The 25,142-nt window shown below is 47.4% G+C and overlaps 1 protein-coding gene across 1 annotated transcript; it reads right to left on the bottom strand.

Annotated features, from left to right (window-relative positions):
• Nucleotides 1–1,919: 1,919 nt before the first annotated feature.
• Nucleotides 1,920–24,572, bottom strand: LOC132584094 (zinc finger protein 91-like). Its single transcript, XM_060255891.1, is given in 3 exon segments — nucleotides 1,920–3,189; nucleotides 23,220–23,467; nucleotides 23,469–24,572. Coding segments are annotated over 3 exon segments (2,616 nt in total). The 5' UTR covers nucleotide 24,572; the 3' UTR covers nucleotides 1,920–1,924.
• Nucleotides 24,573–25,142: the final 570 nt, after the last annotated feature.

Raw genomic sequence — 25,142 nt, 5'->3', positions numbered from 1 at the left:
AGGCCAATGACGGCCATATGATAACGGACCAAATACTTTTCGATGGGAAAATTCAGTATTGCTATGAAGCCATCTGGATTTGGACCCAATCAGAAGGAATGTTCCAATTGTCCTGCTTGTCTACAGAAACCACCCTAGACAGGGGGGTGACCTTTTTTCTGCCTTCCCAACAGAGAACACGAGAATCAAGGGGAAGGAGCCCGATCATCTGAACAGAGAAGCATCCCTACTGCCTGCCCCACGTTTCCCCAGAGATCCTGCCTCCCCCCGTACCTGAGCTGGCTGCATGGCGGCCCTTTTCCCTTCAGCACACAGAGAAGATGGCGGAAGAGGCCTCAAGGGTGTCTTTCCACTGACCTGGGCGGGAGAGAAAGACAAACATTGGGAATCCATTTTTGCTCCACACACATTTCCTGTGCCAGTCCCTGGAGTCAACCTCTCTCCAGGCTGGATTCAGAGCACAGTTCAAGATCCTGGATTTCAGCTTTCAAGACTCAGGAGCCTTTAGCCCACATCTCTCCCCTCAACCGGCCAATCTATCTGAGTGAGGGAAATGGATTAGAACAGGGGTGGCCGAACTGTGGCTCTTTCACACATATTGTGTGGCTCTCAAAGCCCCCACTGCACCGTCAGCTGGCTTGGAGAAGGCATCTGTCTCTTTACAGCACTTCTCCAAGACAAGCCAGCCGGTGGCTTGAAGAATGCATTTAAAGTTAAAGTTGCTTTCTTTTCACCTCTCCCTCCCCCCAATCTTCTTCTTTGAATAATACTTTGTTGGTCTTAAAGGTGTCAGAGCATAGTGATGTTCTGTTTCTGCCTGTATGATTGTCCAGGAGACAATTGGTTTTTGAGCAACAGGCCCGAGAACTGCTCTTTGAACAAGGACCCAGCACATGCTCCCTAGAAGGAGAGAGTCCCTTGAATGTGGGGGCATACGATATATCAGGGATGGCCAACATAAGAGCCACATGCAATAAACATCCTATGTTTGAGAGCCACAAGACATGAATGTCAGATATTTGAGAGCCACAGGGAGGGAGGGGGCTAAACATCATGGGCTAAAAGAGAGGTACAATGGGAAACCCCGGCACATGTGACATGCTCACCCAATAGAAGGCCTTTTCCAACTGGAAGCCACAAGTAGAAAGCCTGATCAGAGCCTTCATGTGACATTTTTGATAGAGGAAACAGAGAAAGAGAAACAAAACTTTTGAACTTGAACATGCAATTGTCCACCAAATACAAACATTTGGACCCAAAATGCATTCTGCAAAAGAGTAACTATACTAGATGGAATACAGCATATCTTGATAAATGCATTACATTTTTAAAATAAGTTTTTCAAACGTCAGACAGCAGTTGATCATAATTCACAAGAAATAAACCTCCTGTTCCTTCAGCACTAATGAACTGTCGAGGCTGAGAGGCAGCTCTGATCTTATGGTACTTTTCCTGATGAAGAACTGAACTTTACAGAGATTATGAAAAAAACACAATGCAGAAACATTGCTGGTTGGGGCTGATAGGAGTTGTAGGCAAAAAACATCTGGAGAGCAACTGTTGGCCACCCCTGCATTATGCTGTTATATGGTTTCTGTGTGTATCCTTTGGTGGGAAGTCAGTTTTGACTTCTGCCTGAAGCTTTTACCACACTCCAGGCACGTATATGGTTTCTCCCCTGTGTGAATTCTTTGGTGGGAAGCAACAGCAGAGTTTTGAGTGAAGTTTTTCCCACACTCCAAGCATTTATATGGTTTCTCCCCCGTGTGAATTCTTTGGTGAGAAGGAAGAGTGGAACTTTGAGTGAAGCTTTTTCCACACTCCAGGCATTTATATGGTTTCTCCCCTGTGTGAATTTTCAGATGGAAACTAAGGAATGAATTGTAACTGAAGCTTCTTGAACACTCCAGGCATTGTATGGCTTCTACCCTGTGTGAATTCTTCGGTGAGAAGTAAGGCTGGAACTGTCAGGGAAGCTTTTCCCACACTCCAGGCATGGATACGGTTTCTCCCCTGTGTGAATTCTTCGGTGGGTAGTAAGAGCAGAACTCTGACTGAAGCTTTTCCCACACTCCAGGCATTTATAGGGTTTCTCTCCAGTGTGAATTTTCTGATGGACACTAAGGTTAGAACTGCGATTGAAGCTTTTTCCACACTCCAGGCATGTATACGGTTTTTCCCCCGTGTGAATTCTTCGGTGGAAAGTAAGACTGGAACTGTCAGTGAAGCTTTTCCCACACTCCAGGCATGTATACGGTTTCTCCCCTGTGTGAATTCTTCGGTGGGTAGTAAGAGCAGAACTCTGACTGAAGCTTTTCCCACACTCCAGGCATTTATAGGGTTTCTCTCCAGTGTGAATTTTCTGATGGACACTAAGGTTAGAACTGCGATTGAAGCTTTTTCCACACTCCAGGCATGTATACGGTTTCTCCCCTGTGTGAATTCTTCGGTGGGAAGTAAGACTGGACCTGTGAGTGAAGCTTTTCCCACACTCCAGGCATGTATACAGTTTCTCCCCTGTGTGAATTCTTCCGTGGGTAGTAAGAGCAAAACTATTACTAAAGCTTTTCCCACACTCCAGACATTTATAGGGTTTCTCTCCAGTGTGAATTTTCTGATGGACACTAAGCTGTGAACTCTGACTGAAGCTTTTACCACAATCCAGGCATGTATAAGGTTTTTCCCCTGTGTGAATTTTTTGATGGACACTAAGGTTAGAACTGCGATTGAAGCTTTTCCCACACTGCAGGCATTTATACGGTTTTTCCCCTGTGTGAATTCTTTCATGGGAAGCAAGAGTGGAACTGCGACTGAAGCTTTTCCCACACTCCAGGCATTTATATGGTTTCTCCCCTGTGTGAATTCTTCCGTGGGTAGTAAGAGCAAAACTATTACTAAAGCTTTTCCCACACTCCAGACATTTATAGGGTTTCTCTCCAGTGTGAATTTTCTGATGGACACTAAGCTGTGAACTCTGACTGAAGCTTTTACCACAATCCAGGCATGTATAAGGTTTTTCCCCTGTGTGAATTTTTTGATGGACACTAAGGTTAGAACTGCGATTGAAGCTTTTCCCACACTGCAGGCATTTATACGGTTTTTCCCCTGTGTGAATTCTTTCATGGGAAGCAAGAGTGGAACTGCGACTGAAGCTTTTCCCACACTCCAGGCATTTATATATTTTCATTCTGTTGCACATCTTTTGTTGAACAGGAATAACTGATACTTCAGTTAAATGTTCTCCTCTTGCAGTGCTCTCATTCCTGCTCCCTACTTGACATCTCTTTTGCTGTAGAGACTCATCCCCCTCTAAAAGACTGGAATTATTCTTCCCTTTCGGTGGGTGTTTTCTCTCCTTCTTCCTTGGTGCATCCAAAGATTCAAACTTCTCTTTCGCATCTGAATGTGTATCCTTGTTCACCATTGGTGAGTGTTCTTCTTCTTCATTCGCTGACTGCCACACGTCTCCTGCTGAAAGAAAAGGATACCTGGTTGGATGATTTGGCACTTTCCACAAATACAAAGTGTCAAGACTCGCTCCCCCATACTTAAATCAGAATGGAGATCTCTCACCCTTTGTATCCCTGTCAGGAGTGGGAGAGGTATTAGAAAAAGGAAATTCAGAATACATAAGTACCACGCACACCGTAATTTAGCTAGATTAGAACAAAAAAAATAATTAGGGACAGAAAATTAGCATTTGTGATATAAGAGTCCTGTATCCCTGTTCAGTCCTGGGGCGTCCATTGTTCTGAATTTGTGGATAAATTTGATTTCAGCAATTGTGCTTTTTAATTTCTGCTTTACACTTCTCTGTTTAAGGGCTGCCACCCTTCATCCCATTTGTTCTTTTGTGTAGGGATTGGATTGCTTGTCTGACAAACAGAGTGGAAGGCCATCGCTGCCATTTGCTGGCATATACAACCTCGGGAGATCACATGTGAATGTACCAGAGATGGTACGGCTGGTGTGGTTGGGTCTTGTGATGGTGGTGTCCGAGTGAACTTGGAGACAGAGTTTTGGCAGGCTCTGGACTCAGATTCTGTATCCAGGTTAGGAAGGGCTTTGTTCTGGGTTTGAAGCTGTTTACAGGCAAGAGGGAAGAAAAGGTCTGCATACCAATGCCTGTGAGAGAAGCGTGTCATCATCCAGCATGATTCACTGGATGGCTTTTAGCTGAGAGGTGTATGTGATCACCACTAATGAACATAAGGACATGTGAAGAGACCTGGTGGGTAGTTCCAGTCAACATGCAATTGTGTATTAATCAGAAGAGAGAGAGAGAGAGAGAGAGAGAGAGAAAGAAAGAAAGAAAGAAAGAAAGAAAGAAAGAAAGAAAGAAAGAAAGAAAGAAAGAAAGAAAGAAAGAAAGAAAGAAAGAAAGAAAGAAAGAAGATGATATTGGATTTATACCCCTCCTTTCACTCTGAATCTCAGAGTCTCAGAGAAGCGTACAAAGACCTTTACCTTCCTCCCTCCCAAAAAAACACCCTGTGAGGTGGGTGGGGCTCAGAGACCTTTCCAACTCCTGCAATAGCTATGGATGACCCAAGTGGAGGAGTGGGGAATCAAACCCGGTTCTCCCAGATAAGAGTCCGCACACTTAACCACTACACCAAACCAAGACTTCCCCTGCAAGAGGCTGGATTTTATATCTGCGTATTGCAGGCACCAGAACTTTCACAATCTCGTGCAACCCTGCTCCATGTCCAGGGCCAGGACAGCAGTCTGGGGTTCCTTTGAGTCACAACTCTACCATAAAGCACATATTTTCTGCTTTGCAGGCCCAGAGAGCCAGGATCAAGGCCTGGAATCTCCAGATCAAGGGATTGCAGGCAAAAGAGGGCTGGCCAACACCCTGCTCTGGAAAACTCTCCCTCCAGAGTGGACAACACTGAGCTGGACTTGGCAAAAGGGCCATCAGAGGAGGCAGAAGGAAACCGCCTCTTGTCCTGGGTTGAAGATCTACAGGCACCATTTCAGCATCCGCTATTCCCCGAAGCCCTTGCAGGACAAACTGCAAGAACAAGCAAAGCCAGTGAAATTCTCCAGCCCTTGGAAGGAAGTGCAGGCCACGCCCAGTCCCAAGACAGACCTCTGAAGCCCCCCTACCTGCCAATCCATCACAGTCCAGGAGAAACAGCTCTTTCTCTTCTTCCAGCTGGGATATGAGATCAGGTTTGGCGATCGGAGGACCTGTTTATCAGGGGGGAAACCCACAAAATTAGACCTCTTTTGTCTGCTCATCAGTTCAACCATTCCAAACCAGCTGAAAAGAGCACCCTAATGAATAATAAAATTTAATGAATAATAAAATAATAAAATTTGTGGCGGGGCTGAGCTTTCGTGACTCACCACTCACTACTTCTTCTGCTCACCGTGACTCTTGACGGTCATGCCCTGCCACAAATCCTGTTAGTCTTGAAGGCGCTCCTGTACTCTCACCCTTTTCTGCTGCTGCAGACAGACTAACACGGCTGCCCATCTGGATCTCACTCTGAGCCAGACTGACTGTCCCTCCAGAAACACACACACAGGCAAGCAATGGGAGCGGCAAAGAGGGGTATTGTATGGGGTCAAGACTCATCCCTCTTTCCTCATACTGAGACTCTGTAGGAGCCTGGATATGGGGCCAGGCACTCATGCAATCCCAACTCTGGGCCTCTTGGGACCTCGGCCTCAGTGTGCACAGATTGAAGGTGGGTGCAGCATTTCCCCACAAAACAGTGAGTTGATTCTTTAAAAAGGGCTGATTTTTATTCAACATCAAGAGAAAGGAAGACAAGAAAAGAAGTTGGCAGCTGGCAGTCAAAACAGGTATCTGTTTGGGCACCTTTAAGACCAACAAAGTTGTATTCTGGGTATAAGCTTCTGCGTGCAAGCACACTTCTTCAGATACAGCTGATGTGGGAGGGGAATCTCCCCTGGTCCTCCTTACAGGAAAAGAGAGGGTGGGAGCAGTGCTCCCTCTAAGCTGTCAAGTCTCATGAGCAGAAATTCTACTTTGTGAGCTCCTGGCACTGAAGTTGTGAGCGACTGCATAGGTTACTTTGCTTTGGGGCCATTTCTCCAGAGCTAAGACAGAAATGTGTGAGCCGGAGGCTAAAATTCTGTGAGCCAGCTTGCACTAAATCAGCTTAGAGGGAGCACTGGGTGGGAGGCAAGGATTAGGAGACACCACTCAAGCGCAAAGATGCTTAAGTAAAGGTGAAATACCACCAGATGGTCCATAAGATCAATGAATGGCAGCAAATTAGCATGTAAATACAAGAGGGAACCAAGAGGTTCTGGAGTCCAGCAGCACCCATAAGACAAACCCAGCTCAGCCCTGGGGACAGGCGAGAACAGAGACATGGGATATTTCTCCACATACATTGAAACAGATTTCCTCAAATATGGCATGCAGGTTGTCAGGAACAGCTAATCAGAGTCAAGTTGCACAAGAAACTGAGCAATCAACACAGCTGCAATTGCAAGAACAATATGGTGGGACTGGCAGATAACAGCAAATTGGCATACAGATAAGAAAGGCGTTAGATCTTAGCTGCCAACTCAAGAGCCTTTCTGTTTCCATAGGGGCAGTAGTAGGTTGGATGGAAGAACCTGGCCTGAAATGTTTGGCTGAGTCCCAGACCATAAACACTTCATCCCCTGTATCTCTTGGTGGGAGGGATGCCCTGGGACAGTGGAATCAAATCACACTGTCTTTTCTGCTACTTCCGGGATTCAACTAGCTTAGGTCCTTTGTCCATAACTGCTCGGAACAAGGCACACTGCGATAATGAGATTCACTCAAAAACAACCATTTAGTACTTGCTTAGGGATCTCTTAGGAGCCTGAAGGAGAGTTTGTCCCCTTATAACTAACTCAGGAAGCAGATCAGGTGGTTCACTCGAAGGTGTGAAGACATTTAAGTAAAGGAAATCCCTTCATGTCTTCAGTAACACCAGTCCTTTGTTCTCACCAAAAACGTCTCAGCCCAGACTGGAGGGAAGCCCCTACTTAGAGCCTCCCTCCCACCATCTCCAGACCAGGCCTCTCTTGGCACCTCTTCTGATGCCCTCTCAGGGGTTTCAGGCCCAGAAGTGCCAGGCAGAGGCCCCCTCTCTGCAAGGAGAGCACAGAGCCCTGCCCACACCAGAGGGGGGAGAGCGGAGGGGGACAGAGACCAGCCACTGGGACTCAGGGAGGCAGCCTGACCTCCTCCTTCCTCCCTAAGGAACACCTCACAGTCACTCCTCACAGCAAGAAGGAGAAAAGGATACTTACTGAGAGAGGCCACGTTCCCATAATTCTCCAGCATGACTTCCTTGTAGAGAGCTCTCTGGGCTGGGCGCAGCAGGCTCCACTCCCCCGGGGTGAAGATCACGGCCACCTCTTCGAAGGACACCCCCGCCTGCAAGAAGGAGAAGGAGGCATTTTGTTACCTCACTGGAAAGCTGGTCCATGGGGGGAGGGGAGCCAAAAACAGAGAGAGGCAATTCATAGTGGAAGAGCAGCAGAAAGAGGTGGCAAGAAGAGCCCCAAAGGGACATCTCTCCCCACCTCCAGCCCTCCAGGGAGCATTTTGGAACCAGAGGGGTCTCCTCAGCCACAGAGGGCTACCAGCCTTGAGGGGAAGAGGCCAAAGATGGCCGTATGATAAAGGACCAAATACTTTTCCATGGGAAAATTCAATATTGTTATGGAGGCATTTGGATTTGGACCCAATCAAAAGGAATGTTCCAATTCTCCTGTCTCTCTGCAGAAAACGCCCTAGACAGGGGGGGGGGGGGGGGGCGTTTTTCTGCCTTCCCAGCGAAGAACACGAGAATCAAGGGGAAGGAGCCCGATCCTCTGAACAGAGAAGAATCCCTACTGCCTGCCCCATGTCTCCCCAGAGATCCTGCCTCCCCCCCCATACCTGAGCTGGCTGCATGCCGGCTCCTTTCCCTTCGGCACACAGAGGAGATGGTGGAGGAGGCATCCAGGGAGTCTTTCCACTGATCTGAGAAGGAGAGAAAGAAAGACTGGATTGGAATCCAGTTTTGCTCCACACACATTTCCTGTACCAGTCCCTGAAGTCAACCTCTCTCCAGGCTGGATTCAGAGCACAGTTCCTGGATTTGAGCTTTCAAGACTCAGGAGCCTTTGGCCCCACATCTCTCCCCTCAACCAGCCATTCTATCTGGATGAGGGAAATGGATTAGAACAGGGGTGGCCGAACTGTGGCTCTTTCACACGTATTGTGTGGCTCTCAAAGCCCCCACAGCTGGCTTGGAGAAGGCATCTGTCTCTTTACATCACTTCTCCAAGACAAGCCAGCTGGTGTCTTGGAGAATGCATTTAAAGTTAAAAGTTGCTTTCTTTTCACCTCTCCCTCCCCCAATCTATTTCCCTTCCTTCCTTCCTGTCTTGCGGCTCTCAAACATCTAATGTTCATGCCTTGTGGGCCCTCAGATATCTGACGTTTATTCTTTGTGGCTCTTACATTACGCAAGTTTGGCCACACCTGGGTTAGAACTCTGAGCTGAAGTGAGAGAAGTGAATGGAAAGGGTTAATACCCAGCCAGCAGTTAATTGGTAAAAAGAGGTATTTTAACAAAGGAAGAAGAAGAAGAAGAAGATATTGGATTTATATCCCGCCCTCCACTCCGAAGAGTCTCAGAGCGGCTCACAATCTCCTTTATCTTCCTCCCCCACAACAGACACCCTGTGAGGTGGGTGGGGCTGAGAGGACTCTCACAGCAGCTGCCCTTTCAAGGACAACCTCTGCCAGGGCTATGGCTAACCCAAGGCCATTCCAGCAGGTGCAAGTGGAGGAGTGGGGAATCAAACCCGGTTCTCCCAGATAAGAGTCCACACACTTAACCACTACACCAAACTGGAGAAGATGTCCAAAGAAATGGCGACATTATTAGGCAAAATTTATGCCTCCAAGGCTACAGATGAGGGACCAGGGGTCTTGGCAGGCAGAACAGTAGAGTACAGATGAAGACTTACAGGCAGTGGACACCTACTGAGCATGCTTAATGGATTTATGAATATGCATTTGTACGCCCAGCATAAGCAATTGGTCATACAATGTTATGCTGAGGGTGGGGATCATATTAAGGAGCTAATGCGTAGTGGGCGGCCTGGAAATTGTAAACTGGGGTAGCCAAACTTGCTTAACGTAAGAGCCACATAGAATAAAAGTCAGAGGTCTGAGAGCCACAAGATGTGAATGTCAGATGTTTGAGACAAGGAAGGAAGGAAGGAAGGAAGGAAGGAAGGAAGGAAGGAAGGAAGGAAGGCAGCAAATAGATGGGGGGAGGCTGGGAGGTGGAAAGAAAGCAACTTCAAATGCAGACTCCAAGCCACTGTCTGGCTTGGCTCGGAGAAATGATTCAAAGAGAGAGATGCCTTCTCCAAGCCAACCAATGGGGTAGGGTGGGGGGGTGTCAAGAGCCACACAATATGTGAGCCACGGTTTGGCCACCCCTGTTGGAAACCTTGCTCTCTCATCCAATGAGAGGAAAGGGGAGGGACTTGCGGCCGGTGATAGGTATAATGTATTTTTCCTTATCCTGGGCTTGCCTGGGGAGTACAGCTCCTACTGGTATCAGTAAAAACTTTGGAACAGATCTACCTGACTGACTGACTGACTGACTGGGGAGGGCGGGGTATAAAAGAAAGAAAGAAAGAAAGAAAGAAAGAAAGAAAGAAAGAAAGAAAGAAAGAAAGAAAGAAAGAAAGAAAGAAAGAAAGAAAGAAAGAAAGAAAGAAAGAAATCACACGGGGGCCCTTATTCATCCAACCCTCTCCTCCCCTGCAAACATTTTTCCCTCAAACTCTGCCAACCCCTTCCCTGCCTGAAGCCTCACCCCCCCCTCCTCCTCTCTGGGGGCAGCAACACCCTCCTGCCTCCCCTCCCCACACCAGATTTCTTAGGAGAATATTCTGGGAATGAGGTGGGAGAGCCCTAATAGTGTAACAAGAAATGCTGGGGGGGAATCCTCTTTTTTTTAGGGGGGAAATTAGTATAAGCAGACCCAGGTAGAGCTATTTAGGGCTGAGATTCCACTATGAGCATATCAGTAATAATTTCAGATTGAGAGATATCTTTCAAAAAAACCACATGAAATGGTAATAGAGAGAGAATTATCTTAAAAATAAAATAATAACCAGGACTTTTGAAATGACTTTGGAAGATCAGTGGAAATTACTCTGGTCTTTGGCTTGCTAGAAAACTTATTCTTTAAACATTAAACTTCAAAACTTTAAAATAAACCCCAGATGGTATTTAAATCCCCAGAAACTATACTGCTCTAAATCCAAACAGAGCCCAAATTGTTGGAAAGAATGTCAACTCCCAGGTACTTTCAGGCATGGCTGGTGGGAATGTCCCAGGGTGAAGTTATTCTGACCATCAGTGGCTAGCATTATAAATAAAATTTTGAATTCTACAATTCCTCCTACGCCAGAATCAATCCCACTGAATTTCTCGCCAATTTTAAAAATTCACAGCTTAAAAGGGAATTGGCATCATTATTATTCATCGCTGTGAAGATTCTTGTAGCTAAACACTGGAAGGAAAAGACTGGGCCAACAATTCAACAATGGTGGACTGAGCTGTGGCCGGTTGCAGCTGTGGATAAATTAGCTACACAATTTTATACAGCAGAGGTTCCTACAAAAAAAATAACTTTCTAGAAAAATGGTCGTCTTTTTCTGACTATGTAAACCATAATGAAGAAGTGAAAAATACAATTACAAAGAAATATCTGACTTCTTCCTTTTACTAGACATGGAGCAATGTATAAAACTGGAACAGTATTGGCTTATATTTACTAACTTTACTCCATTTCGGATTCTGCATCATCAGTGGTACCATGTTTAAATGTTTGTTAATTTCTATTTATTTATTATCCATACATGTATGGAGTATTGTTGTTATTATTATTTGCAATCGTTGTGTAAAAATAATTACAAATCCCAGTTTTAAACAATAAAATAAAAATACACACATACACCTAATTAAATTATCCCACAGCGAGAACAACACCAGAAAAACAGATCTTTAGCTGAGTGGCTAGGAGGTAATATTTGTGGGGGTGAAAAGGGTTTCATAGCTACCTGTGCAGTGAGCAGAAGTCCAAAGAGGAGGCAGCAGAACAACCAGTGTTCTTCTGAGGAAGGTTCCCAAGCAGAGTTCAGGGGTGTGAGTCTGAAGGCTCCTAGACTGAACACCCTGAGCAGGCCCAGAGACCCTCCTTAAGTAGACTGAAACATGCCCTGAGGCACAAGCAGTCAGGATGTCCCTTAGAACAATGTATGAATGGATTAGGAAGTTAGGAGACAATGTATGCAAAGAGGAGCAGATGGCTGCTTCTGAGACAGACAAAGGGGCCCAGGATTGGTGTGGGTGTAACCACTAGGTGCTGATAGCCCATTTCTAGAAAGGGGATGGAGAAGAATTCAAACTAGGCAGGGTGATTAGAGTATTCAAAAGGGAGCAGGAGAGCCATTAACATTTGAGGTGGAGCCCAGAGAGTTGGAACTCAGAGACAGGGTGTTGGCAGGAAATATTGATACAGATATACCTGGAGGTGCTATTGACAGAAGACAAAAAGATTTGAGGAGAAGACAGAAATTCAAGTGAAAAAGACTTTCCCACTTTTCTTGGTCTTTGTATTTGCAGGAGGCTGAGAGGAGGATTAGTGTAGCTGGGTGCTTGGCTTTCTCCCCAGCCTGGGGACCACGCTTTAGCCAGAGACAAGGGAGAGGCCTCCTGACCTGCATTGCTAAAGGCATTTATGTGCTGAACCTTGAGGCCACAGTGTGTCTCAGAGCTAAGCCAACTGGGCCAAAGTGAGGCCAGACTCCATTTTGTGTACCAAGCCTGCCACAGGGTGTCCAGAGTGATCCGATCCCATGCCCATTGTTATTGAGGGTTCCAAAGGGTGATTAACGCATGGAATTCACTGCCGCAGGAGGTGGTGGTGGCTACAAGCATAGACAGCTTCAAGAGGGAATGGAATAAACTTTTGGAGCAGGGGTCCTTCAGTGGCAATTAGCCACAGCATATTGTTGGAACTCTCTGTCTGGGGCAGTGATGCTCTGTTCTCTTGGTGCCTGGGCAGGGGGGCAACAGTAGGAGGGCTTCTATTGTCCCGGCTCCACTAATGGACCTCCCGGTGGCACCTGGTTTTTTGGTGTGACAGTGTTGGACTGGATGGGCCATTGGCCTGATCCAACATGGCTTCTCTGATGTTTATTATTTTGTTTGCGCAGCAGTGCAGCCTGATTATGCCCTCCACAAAGCGTGCATATGAACAAGGCATATGGGACAGTAAGAAGGGGATGGGATGGAGTGCCAGATTCAAGGCGGCAGATGAGATTCTCCAGCTCAGATCTGAATTCTCCCAGCACACAGAAAACTAGCTCTGCAGGGAAAAAGTTTTTGCACTGTCTGCCTGAGTGGGAAGATTTGAGCAGAGGGAGGCCTCCCTCCAAAAATTTTCCTAAGGGAAGCTTCAATCCTTGCCTGGAAAAAGTCAGAAGGAAAGAGCGCAAATGAGTCCTGTCCGTTCCATCAGCTTTAGTCTCGGTCCCAGAGGGGAAGGTCTCCCTCCATTTCCCCTGCTCCAGGCTCCCCCCAATGCCCTCCATAAAACAGTTACCTGTGGCAGTGTTCTCTCTGAGTTAGTGTGACCCAGCTCACAGTTTTTAGCCTACAGTTCACACATTTTTGCCTTAGCTCCGGAAAAATGCCCCCAGAGCAAAGTAATTTATGGAGTAGCTCACAACTTTAATTTCAGTAGCTTACCACGTATAATTTTTGCTCTCAAGACTCAACAGGTTAGAGGGAGTCTGGGTTACCACATGGGCTGTCCCAGTGTCCTACAAATTCTGTATTAATATATTGGAATAGCCTGATAGTCATGTGGTGTCTATCACAATACCCTAGTCAACTGCCAAAATCTAAAAAAAAACGGACACTCCTACTCCTTCCTTGGGGAAGGAAAAACAGCTACTGTTGGGGTGGGGCTGGGGGAGATTGAAATGGCAGCCATCTTGCCTTGCTTGCAGAATTCATCTTCACCTCAAACCTGGTTTGGGCAAGATGGCAGAAAAGCCACAGGAAACCCCGGCAGGGGACCAAGAGATGCACTGGGACTATATGGAAGCAAGAAAAATACATCCCCCAGAGCATCAAACCCCAAGCAAATCAAATGTGGGAAGGCGAGGGGACCCTCCTGCCTTCATTTCCCTAAAACAGAAGGGCACGGCCTGGATATTGAGGAGAAGGATTTCCTCCCCCCGCCTTCTACTCTTCATCTTCTGTTCCACGGTGTGGGTCTTCTGGGGGTCCAACAACACGGTCCCCGTGCCCCCATCAGCACCCCCTCCCCAGCTCCCTCAGCTTTTCCTGCAGCCTCCCCAAATCTCCCCCCTTCAGACTCCCATTTCCTTGATCTGCTCCCTCTTTCTCTCCCCCCCACCCCACGCCACATCTCACTCTCTACGCTGCGGAGTCTTGTGAGGAAAAATCCTTCTTTCTGAGCTACTGGCATTAAAGTTGTGAGCTGCTGCACCAATTAGTTTGCTCCGGGATGATTTATCGCATACTCAGAGAAAAAAGTGTGAGCTGGAGGCTAAAGAACTGAGCTAGCTCACACTAACTCAGCTTAGAGGGAACAGTGCTCTAAGCCCAGGACCGGAGCTCTCAAGGGGCCAAAAGGGCTGGGGCCTCCTTGCATTTTTACAGGCCCCCTCACACAGGCTTTTCGGCATTTTTCCTTTAGGTGTGTGTTTTCAATGCAGACTAATGTCAGGCATTGTTTTAACTCTGGTGTAATCTCTGGATTAGTGACATTTGAGATTCCCAATTCCAGCTGCAGATCGTGTCTCCCTGAAATTAGCATTTGTTGACACGTTCAGAGCCATAAAAGTAACCATTTGCCAGATCAATTGCTTCTTTTGTTCTCAGGCCTCTGCTGTGGGGGAGTAAGATAAAGGAGATTGTGAGCCCCTCTGAGACACTGAGATTCAGAGTATAGGGCAGGATATCCAATTTCTTCATCTTCATCATCAGACAGGAATTGTTGGCATTTATCAACATATACAATGTTGAAAATGAACAAGTGAGCAAACATATCTTGGTATGTCCAGTGATTGATTTGTCTTGGTTTTGGGGATCTGAGGTTTCAACTGTCAAAGCTTGTCTGTTCAAACCGAATTTGAAGGGGAATCTTTGTTATATCCATATAAAAGGATACAAGGACTATTTAAAAGAAAGAAGTCAGGATACAAAGTTGCAATGTGCTTGTGAATGACTTCAAATTCCGGAAACTCAGTTTGGCATAAGGAACGGAAGCATTTCTGAAGTGTGTTAATCCTCATTTAGCAATAAAATGTAATATTTGAGGATATCTGTTTCAATGTATGTGAAGAAGTGTGTACATGCTGAGAGTCTGTTATCACATGTCCCCTGGGCCTGGGATGACTTTCATTCGGGTTGGGGATTCTGCAGGATCCTGGTTTCCTTCTCACATCCCTGTTACCTGTTGCGTTTATGTGCTAATTTGCTGCCATTCATTGATCTTACAGGCCTATTTCAGCTCAATGCATCTTGGCTCTGCAAGGCCATTCAGTAACAGCTGCCCCAGCCTCTCTTTTCCTTATAAGCAGGACTTGAGGATATTTTATCTGATTGTTTGTGTCTGAGGAAGTCTCTTTGCACACAAAAGTTTCTACTTTGAATAATACTTTGTTGGTCTTAACGGTGCCAGAGCATAGTGATGTTCTGTGTCTGCCTGTGTGATTGTCCTGGGGGCACTTGGTTTTTGAGCAACAGGCCCGAGAACTGCTCTTTGAACAAGGACCCAGCACATGCTCCCTATAAGGAGAGAATCCCTTGAATGTAGGGGCATACGATATATCAGAGATAGCCAACATAAGAGCCACACGCAATAAACACCCTATGCTTGAGAGCCACAAGACATGAATGTCAGGTATTTGAGAGCCACAGGGAGGGAGGGAGAGAAGGGAGGAAGGAAGGCAAATAGATTGGGGGGAAGGGAGAGGTGGAAAGAAAGCAACTTTAAATGCATTCTCTAAGCTGCTAGCTTGGTTGGCTTGGGGAGGTGTTATAAAGAGAGATATGCCTTCTCCAAGTTTAGGTATAATCAATGTTATTAGTAACATATGGTAGCAAATCTATATCAATATCTTACAACTTAAAAAGAAAAATTTATCTACCCCATATCTTCCTTTTCTCCCACCCCTCCCCCAGTTATTTGACCCCCGCCAGTTTTATTTACTTAAAAAAAGAAACAAATATTAAAGGTACCTATAACGATTAAAAAAACCCCAAAAGTTATATTCTTCTTTTAAAACTTAATCATTATCAAAATTGTCCAGTGTCCTTTTATTTTCCACTTTTTTTCTACATATCTTCTGAACTTCTTCCACTCCATCTTAAAAACTTCCAAATCATAGTCTCTTAATATTCTTGTTAATTTGTCCATTTCATTCCATGTCATAACTTTTATAATCCAATCCCATTTCTCTGGTATTTTTTCTTGCTTCCACAACTGCGCATACAATGTCCTAGCGGCTGAGAGCAAGTACCAGATTAAAGTTCTATCTTCTTTTGGAAATGTTTCCATTTGTAGTCCCAACAGAAAAGTCTCTGCAACTTTGTTAAACTCATATCCCAAGATCTTAGAAATCTCTTGCTGAATCATCTGCCAAAACATTTCAGCACTTTCACAAGTCCACCACATATGGTAGAAAGAACCTTCATGCTTTTTACATTTCCAAAATCTGTCTGGCATCTTATTATTCATCTTTGCCAATTTTTTAGGAGTTGTATACCATCTATACATCATCTTAAAACAAGAGGGAATGGAATAAACATTTGGAGCAGGAGTCCTTCAGTGGCTATTAGCCACGGGTCACAGGATGGAAGTCTCTGGCTGGGGCAGTGATGCTCTGTTTTCTTAGTGCCTGGGCAGGGGGGCAACAGTCACACCAACACTCTGTCACACCAAAAAACCTGGTGCCATTGGGAAAACTGTGTCCACGTGGCCGGCCCAGGCTGCGACCTGCTAGCTTCATACTGCGGGACTTCCAAAAGAACCCCGTACAAGTTCTGGGTTGGGCCACGGTGGGGGTGGAGTTTAAGAGTTTTAAGGGGATATTAGAGATACTAGTGGTCAAGCGCCAGCTCACCACCCTGCTGGGCCTGGCTTGGTTTCAACCATTGGGAATACAGATCGTGGGGGTGCAGCACCTGGGCACGCAGGGGTTCGAGCACGTGTGCCGGGAATTCCCAGAGGTGTTTGATGGGGCCCTAGGGTGCTACAAGGGCCCTCCCATATCCTTACCTCTTGACCCCCAAGTGCGACCAATACGGCTGAAGGCCAGGCGGTTTCCATTCGTGCTTAAGCCTAAGATCGAAGCGGAGCTGGACCGCCTCACAGCCCAGGGAGTGCTGGAACCGGTCTCCTATGCCACTTGGGAAACCCCAATAGTCACCCCGGTGAAGCCAAACGGGGAGGTGCGCATATGCGCAGATTACAAGTGCACCATCAACAAGGCCTTGCAGGACCACCCTTACCCCGTTCCCGTAGTCAGCCATGTCCTGGTAGCACTAGCGGGGTCTAAAATTTTGGGGAAGCTGGACTTGGCACAGGCATACCAACAGCTCCCAGTGGATGCCAAGACGGCGGAAGCCCAGACCATAGTGACACACAGGGGGGCTTTCAAGGTGCGGCGGTTGCAATTCGGGGTGAGTGTGGCTCCGGGGTTTTTTCAGAGCCTAATGGATTCTCTCCTAAAAGGAATCCCCGGGGTGCAACCGTTTTTCGACGACATTTTGATCGCCGCACCAGACGAGGAGCAGTTCAGCAACCACCTGCGAGAGGTACTCCGCAGATTTCAGGCAGCCGAACTGAAAGTCAAGCGGGAAAAGTGTTCCCTAGGGGTGCCGAGGGTAGAGTTCTTGGGATTCGCAGTGGACGCTGCGGGAATCCACCCTACGGCAGACAAAACCAAGGCTATAGTGGATGCCCCAGCCCCCACGTGTGTCATGGGTGCTGGGGACCCTGCAGAGGAAGTTGAGTCTGACGAGGAAACTGTGCCCCTGCCACCTGCACCAGTGCCCCTGCCTCCTGCTGGAGAAGATCCCAGCCCCCCTGCCTCGCCCTCTCGGGTGGCTCGTGTGCGTGACCGCCTCCGGCAGGACCTCAGGGATCGGAGGAGGGCGGCACGCTCACAAGCAAGACGCTCCCTGAGCCCTGAGTTCTGAGAGGATTCTGGCCCTCCTAAGAGCAAGGATGCTTGAGTTATGACAGGATCCTGGCTGCCTCCCTGAGCCAGCAATTAGCCCAAACGGGCAACAGCCAGCAGAGGGCTATATAGCTGTGGGCTTTGGGAGGAGGCTTTGTGGAAGCAACTAGTCATCTCCCTGACATCCTAGCATCCACTCCGGCTTGACTTTGGTTCCTGACTCCCTGACTTTGGCTTTTGACTTCTGGACTCCCTGACCTCGGCTTCTGGACCTCGGACCTGCGATACTTGTACACTGATTTGGATTTGGCGCCTCAGACCCTCCTGCTTACTGGCTACAGACCTTGGACTGCCTCTGGACTTTGCCTGACCCGGCCCCAGCCGTGACAACGTGCAAGGCAGGATTACAAAGTTTCTTGGGGTTATTAAATTTTTATCATTCGTTCTTGCCCCACAAAGCGGCCATCGCAGAACCCCTCCATAGGCTCCTTGACAAAAACGCTCCCTGGGTATGGGGAAAGAAACAGGCAGCCGCGTTTCAGGCGGCCAAAGGTCTCCTGGTATCCAATAACGTGCTCCACCATTTTGACGAGGCTCTGCCAGTGATCTTAGCGTGTGATGCGTCACCATATGGGGTGGGCGCCGTCCTGGGTCACCAACTCCCGGATGGGAGAGAAGTCCCGGTAGCCTACTACTCCAGGACCCTGACCCCCGCAGAGCGGAACTATGCCCAGATCGACAAGGAGGCCTTAGCAATCGTGGCGGGGGTACATAAATTTAATGACTACCTGTATGGTAGGTGCTTTACGATTGCCACAGACCACAAGCCGCTCCTGGGACTCCTCGCCCCAGACGCCGCAGATTCTGTCACAGCGGGTCTTGTGGTGGAATCAGTTTCTAAAGTCCTATTCATATGCCCTGGTCTACCGCCTGGGCAAGGCAATTGGGCACGCCAACGCCCTTAGTCACCTGCTGCTGCCCTCCGCGGACCCAGCCCCAGCCCCGGCCCACCATGTGATGCTCATTGAAACGCTACTGGAGAGGCCCCTCCATGCTGCGGAGGTGACAAGGGCCACAGGGCGGGACAAAATACTTGCACGCGTTCTCGACTGGGTGAGGAGGGGGTGGCCAGAGGGAAAACAGGCCGAGGAATTCAGGGCCTTCAAACTCCACAGGGAAGAACTGTCCACACACAAGGGGTGTCTTCTCTGGGGAAGCAGGGTGGTGGTTCCCCCCACCACCATTGAGGAAACAAGTGCTAGAGGCCCTACATGAGACTCATCCGGGAAATGTAATGATGAAGGCCTTAGCGCGCAGCTATGTATGGTGGCCAGGGATGGACGATGAGATCGAGGGGTGGGTTCAAAGGTGCCAGGCCTGCCAGGAGTCCTGGCCGGAACCGCCCAGCGCCCCCGTCCACCGCTGGGAAGCCCAAAGGAGGCCATGGTCAAGGTTACACATCGAGTTTGGGGGGCCATTCCAGGGTCACACATTCTTCATTCTAGTGGACTCCAGCACCAAGTGGCTGGAAGTTACCCCTGTAACTTCGACCTCAATGGCAGCGGCAGTCCGAGTGTTGCGCAGGGTCTTCTGCACGCACGGAATCCCGGACACCATCTGTCAGAACTTAAGAACTTCAAACGGATCCCATACTTGGTTACAAAGCTAGGATTTTATTAGAGAGAACTAAGCACTGGAAGGGACGAGATAACAGTGATGGCGAGAGCCAGCACCAGCACAATTTTATACACGTAAAGCAAACATCTCACAAAGCCACAATTCACACCGTTACAGGCACAGCTGTCTTCTCACCATCACTATCAGTGAGGAGGTTGCCTCCCTGCTCTGAAGGCCATGCGGTTTGGCTTCAAAGCGTCCCAGTGTGAGAATGTGCAGAGACACACCATAACTCAGTCTACAGCCCCAAATATTTTGGATACCAGTGGGGCAAGGTTAATTACTACACAAGCACTTAAGGTTAAGAGAAGGTTACAACATGGAGTCAGTTTGGTTCAGTTACAAATCAACCCTGAACCACAGTGAGAGTACATTACAGCATTGGTTACATTGCAAGGAAGCAGCAGTAAAGTTACAAGTTCTGACACCATCGTCTCAGATAATGGGACCGCGTTCACCTCCCGGGAGTTCCGGGAGTTCCTGCAGAGATACCTAATACAGCACATCTGGTCCGCCCCCTTCCATCCGGCCACCAACGGCCAAGCGGAGCGGATGGTGCGCACCACAAAAGAGGCCCTGGGACACATAGTACAGAGGGACTGGGACCACCGCCTGGCCACCTTCCTATTCGATAATAGGATCACCCCCAACCCAGTCACCAGGGTGAGCCCAGCCGAGTTGTTAATGGGGAGGAAACTGATTACCAGGTTAGACCGATTACATCCCGATAGGGCCACCGACCTCCGCAGCTCCCCCGAAATCAGGGAGGCCACTAGAGAGTTCTTCCCAGGGGATCCAGAATACGCGAGAAACTACGCGATCGGCCCTGAGTGGGTTGCGGGCCGGGTGCTGCGCGTAACCGGGTCCCGCCACTACGACGTCTCCACGGAGGGGGGCCAAATCCTGCGGAGGCACATAAATCAGATGCGCCACCGCACCTTGCCGGAGGAGCCAGCAGTAGTAAGGAGCAGGGATGAGCCGGCAGCCACACCCAAACCCCAGGATTCCCCGGCCATGCCGACCGCACCAAACCCAGGGGTGGGAGAACAGTACCCGGGAGGGGACCCCCACCCCGGAGTAGGGGCTCCCGAAGAGCAACCAGGCGCGAACAGCCCTATGCCGGCGCTGCCCCCAAGTGGGGAAGCCGCCGCCGCGCCCACAGCCCCGTCAGCCCTGGGGGCCACTCCCAGTCCACAAACAACGCCGAGAAGGTCGGCCAGGGAATGCAAGGCCCCGGCGTACCTAAAAGATTATGTATCCTGAATTAGGGGGGGAGGAGTGTCTTGGAACATAAGATAAATGTACCGCTGGGCGATCGCTACAGAGGCGACCAAGGGAACCCCACGGATGAAGCTCGCCAGGCGCTCCGCCCATCAAGATCTGCGGCGGGAAGTTTAACTGGCCAGGATTGGACTGGTCAGACTGGGGGGCAGTTCCGGGTAATGTATATAAGCGGGGCCCGGCCCACGTGTTCTCTCTCTGTGATGTACCATCTAATAAAGTATGTTGCCTTCCACACGTCTCGTCTGTGAGTACATTACACTCATCCTCCAAGACAATGCTCATTTTGTAAAAGGAAAAAGGAAAGGTGGTGGTAAGGAGGTAATCAGGTATAAAATGGCACTGATTTCCCCCCAGTTCCCCCCCTCACTGTGTCAGGAATTGCTCCCCCCCCTCAAAAAAAGGAACCATCACATCACAGTCGTGAATAATACCACACAAAAAGCCCCACAAAGAATCCCCGCTTAGAGAGGATTTCGGCCCTTCAAGGGAACCAACAGGGAAAATGCAAGAACAGCCTCTGAGAAAAGGGCGAATAAGTGAAATAAATTATGATATCTCTCAGCAAAGGGTCAGGCCTATTTCAAAGGGATGAATATAATAAATCTCTGGTAATTGAGGGGGTTTGCCTGACAGGGATGCCAGCCTCCAGGTGAGCCCTGGAGGTCTCCTGGAATGACAGCTCATCTACAGACCCAGATTTCAGGAAAGCTTTTGACAGGGTTCCCAGTGGTGTTCTCATGGGTAAACTAGAGGACTGTGGACTAAACTCTAGGACACTTAGGTGGGAAGGGAACTGGTTGGAGAACCATACTTTTCGATCTTTTTCTCTATGATCGGGATGAGGGTGTGAATACTGATTAAATCTGCAGATGAGTCTCTCCTCACTTCTTCAGAGACAAAAACTCCGGGCCTGCCACAAATTTTCCCAGTTTTTAAGGGGCTGCTGGACTCTACTGCTACAGAGAGACAAACAAGGCTACTCATCTTGATCTATCTCCACGGAATTATGTGGTTTGTCTTTTTATCTGAGACTACGGAGCATTGCACAGCGTTAGACAATTTACATCAACATGAATGGGACATCCAGGAAACAATATAACAGAAGTTGGGATTACAACATTAAAAAAATGAGACAATGAGCAGAAAGTTTGAGGGAAAAGAGCTGAAGCCAAGCATAGGCTTCTTCATGTCTCATTTGACGGTACAGGAGTCACATAGAAGGATTGAGCTTACGGCCGTACATACCGGACATCGTAGTACAGATCACAGGCTCCGGCCCTTTAGCAAAATGTGTTCCTGAAAACATTTCATCCTATCACTTGCAGAAATCCAGGAGAACAGCAGCTTTTGCAAGCTCCCCTAGCACGCCCTTCCCCCAGGCTTTGGGCACAACATAGATGGCATAAGAACAGGCAGTTGAGGAGTCTGCCCAGTTGCAGGGGAGCACCTGCTGAGAGGAGCCCACAGAGGGGGAAGAGGAGGTCCTACAGTTGTGAGGGCTCCAGGCTATGATGGGCTGTGCATGCGATGGCCAATTCCTTTGATCCAGCCTGCTAAGAACTCCAAGCAGAATCACCCCCATGAGGGTTTAACAGAGCAAACTTTCTCAGAGACTTATCTCTGCCAGTGCGATGAAATAATCTCAGACTTCACACCTTGTGTCAGCAGAACAAACAGAGAACCTCTTAGAGATCATGGTTTTATTTTAAACAAAGCATCCTCTTTATTAGGCAACAATTTGATGAACAGGTGAAAGTCAAATCATACAAGTACAAAAAAAAGCACACAGTAAAAAATTGTGTCTAATATCATTCTCAAACTAAGCGAAACAGATAAGCATTACAGTTCCCTAAGATTTTGGCAAGTCAGTTTTAAACTTCGCAGGCAAAAAGCGAGGTACAATGGGAAGCCTGGCACATGTGACATGCTCACCCAATAGAAGGCCTTTTCCAACTGAAAGCCACCAGTGGAGAGCCTGATCAGACCCTTCAGGTGACATTTTTGATAGAGGAGAAAGAGAAATAAAACTTTTGAACTTGAACGTGCAATTGTCCACCGCATACAAACACTTGGACCCAAAACGCATTCTGCAAAAGAGTAACTATACTAGATGAAAAACAACATGTCTTGGGTTTTTAGTAAGAATTAAATACCCTCAGCTAGTAGGGCCCAAGTTTGTTACAAATAAAGAGAATGGATAGGTCTTTAAGAGTCCTTTCACTGAATGTGAATGGCCTAACATCAAATCTTAAGAGATTCAGAGTAATTAAAATGGCTAAAGAACAAAGAATTGACTTGTTGTGCCTACAGGAAACTCATAAAAAATAAATGATAGGAAACCATTGAGAAAAGACTTGAGGTGGCAGGTTTTAGGAGAAGCAAGAGGGTCTTCCAAAGCCAGAGGGGTAGCCACTTTGATTCGTAGGGAAACTAAAGTGGAGGACATTGAAAAATTAGTAGATAAGGAAGGTAGATATCTGTTAGTTAAGTTTAAGCTGGAAGCCATAAAAATCACTATAGTAAATGTTTATGCACCAAATAAAAGACAAAGGAAATTCCTAAACTTGGTTTTTAAGAAGATACAACAGTTTTCAGAGGGCGAACTAATTGTAGTGGGTGATTTAAATATGGACATAACCAAGAACAATAGTATTAAGCTAAGAGATTGGGGCTTGAAGGACGCTCATGAGTTTACCGACACGAGACCCAGCCCAACACACATTTCTAGTAGACATAAAACAGCATCCCGCTTAGATTATATAATTTTGGGAAAAAATAATAATATGGCGGTTAAAGAGATTAAGACCCATCCAATTTTTGTTTCTGACCATGCCCCTATAAGTATAGAACTAGAACTAAAACTTCCCTCGTCAAACAGTCCAGATGTTTATGCCTACAACTTCCATCAGCCATGCTGGCTGGGGCTGATGGGAGTTGTAGGCAAAAAACATCTGGAGAGCTACCATTGGCCACCCCTGCATTAGGCTGTTATATGGTTTCTCTGTGTATCCTTTGGTGGGAAGTCAGGTTTGACTTCTGCCTGTAGCTTTTACCACACTCCAGGCATGTATATGGTTTCTCCCCTGTGTGAATTCTTTGGTGGGAAGCAAGAGCAGAGTTTTGAGTGAAGCTTTTCCCACACTCCAAGCATTTATATGGTTTCTCCCCTGTGTGAATTCTTTGGTGACAAGTAAGAGTGGAACTTTCAGTGAAGCTTTTTCCACACTCCAGGCATGTATACGGTTTTTCCCATGTGAATTCTTCGGTGGGAAGTAAGAGCGGAACTGTGACTGAAGTTTTTTCTGCACTCCAGGCATGTATACGGTTTTTCCCCTGTGTGAATTCTTCGGTGGGAAGTAAGACTGAAACTCTTAGTGAAGCTTTTCCCACACTCCAGGCATGTATACGGTTTTTCCCCTGTGTGAATTCTTCGGTGGGAAGTAAGACTGGAACTGTCAGTGAAGCTTTTTCCACACTCCAGGCATGTATACGGTTTTTCCCCTGTGTGAATTCTTTGGTGGGAAGTAAGACTGAAACTCTTAGTGAAGCTTTTCCCACACTCCAGACATGTATACGGTTTTTCCCCTGTGTGAATTCTTCGGTGAGAAGTAAGAGTGGAATTGCGACTGAAGCTTTTCCCACACTCCAGGCATTTATAGGGTTTCTCTCCAGTGTGAATTTTCTGATGGACACTAAGGTGTGAACTCTGACTGAAGCTTTTCCCACACTCCAGGCATGTATACGGTTTTTCCCCTGTGTGAATTCTTCGGTGGGAAGTAAGAGTGGAACTGCAACTGAAGCTTTTCCCACACTCCAGGCATGTATACGGTTTTTCCCCTGTGTGAATTCTTCGGTGGGAGGTAAGGCTGAAACTCTTAGTGAAGCTTTTTCCGCACTCCAGGCATATATATGGTTTTTCCCCTGTGTGAAATCTTCGATGGGAAGTAAGAATGGAACTGTGACTGAAGCTTTTCCCACATTCCAGACATTTATAGGGTTTCTCTCCAGTGTGAATTTTCTGATGGACACTAAGGTGTGAACTGGTAGTGAAGCTTTTTCCGCACTCCAGGCATGTATATGGTTTTTCCCCTGTGTGAATTCTTCGGTGGGAAGTAAGAGTGGAATTGCGACTGAAGCTTTTCCCACACTCCAGGCACTTATAGGGTTCCTCTCCAGTGTGAATTTTCTGATGGGCACTAAGGTGTGAACTGTGACTGAAGCTTTTCCCACACTCCAGGCATGTATACGGTTTTTCCCCTGTGTGAATTCTTCGGTGGGAGGTAAGAGTGGAACTGCGACTGAAGCTTTTCCCAGACTCCAGGCATTTATATATTTTCATTCTGTTGCACATCTTTTGTTGAATAGGAATAACTGATACTTCAGTGAAATGTTCTCCTCTTGCAGTGCTCTCATTCCTGCTCTCTACTTGACATCTCTTTTGCTGTAGAGACTCATCCCTCTCTAAAAGACTGGAATTATTCCTCCCTTTGGATGGGTGTTTTCCATCCTCCTTCCTTTGTGCATCCAAAGATTCAAACTTCTCTTTCGCATCTGAATGTGTATCCTTGTTCACCATTGGTGAGTGTTCTCCTTCTTCATTCGCTGACTGCCACACGTCTCCTGCTGAAAGAAAAGGATACCTGGTTGGATGATTTGGCACTTTCCACAAATACAAAGTGTCCAGACTCGCTCCCCCATACTTAAATCAGAATGGAGATCTCTCAGCCTTTGTATCCCTGTCAGAAGTGGGAGAGGTATTACAAAAAGGAAATTCAGGATGCAGAAGTACCATGCACACTGTAATTAGCTAGATTAGAACAAAAGAGAAATAATTAGGGGCAGAAGATTAGCATTTGTGAGATAAGAGTCTTGTATCCTTGTTCAGTCCTGGGGGGTCCATTGTTTTGAATTGTGGATAAATT

This window comes from Heteronotia binoei, chromosome 1 (assembly GCF_032191835.1).
Source record: "Heteronotia binoei isolate CCM8104 ecotype False Entrance Well chromosome 1, APGP_CSIRO_Hbin_v1, whole genome shotgun sequence".
NCBI lineage: Eukaryota > Metazoa > Chordata > Lepidosauria > Squamata > Gekkonidae > Heteronotia > Heteronotia binoei.
This window is presented reverse-complemented; position numbering and strand designations above follow the sequence as displayed.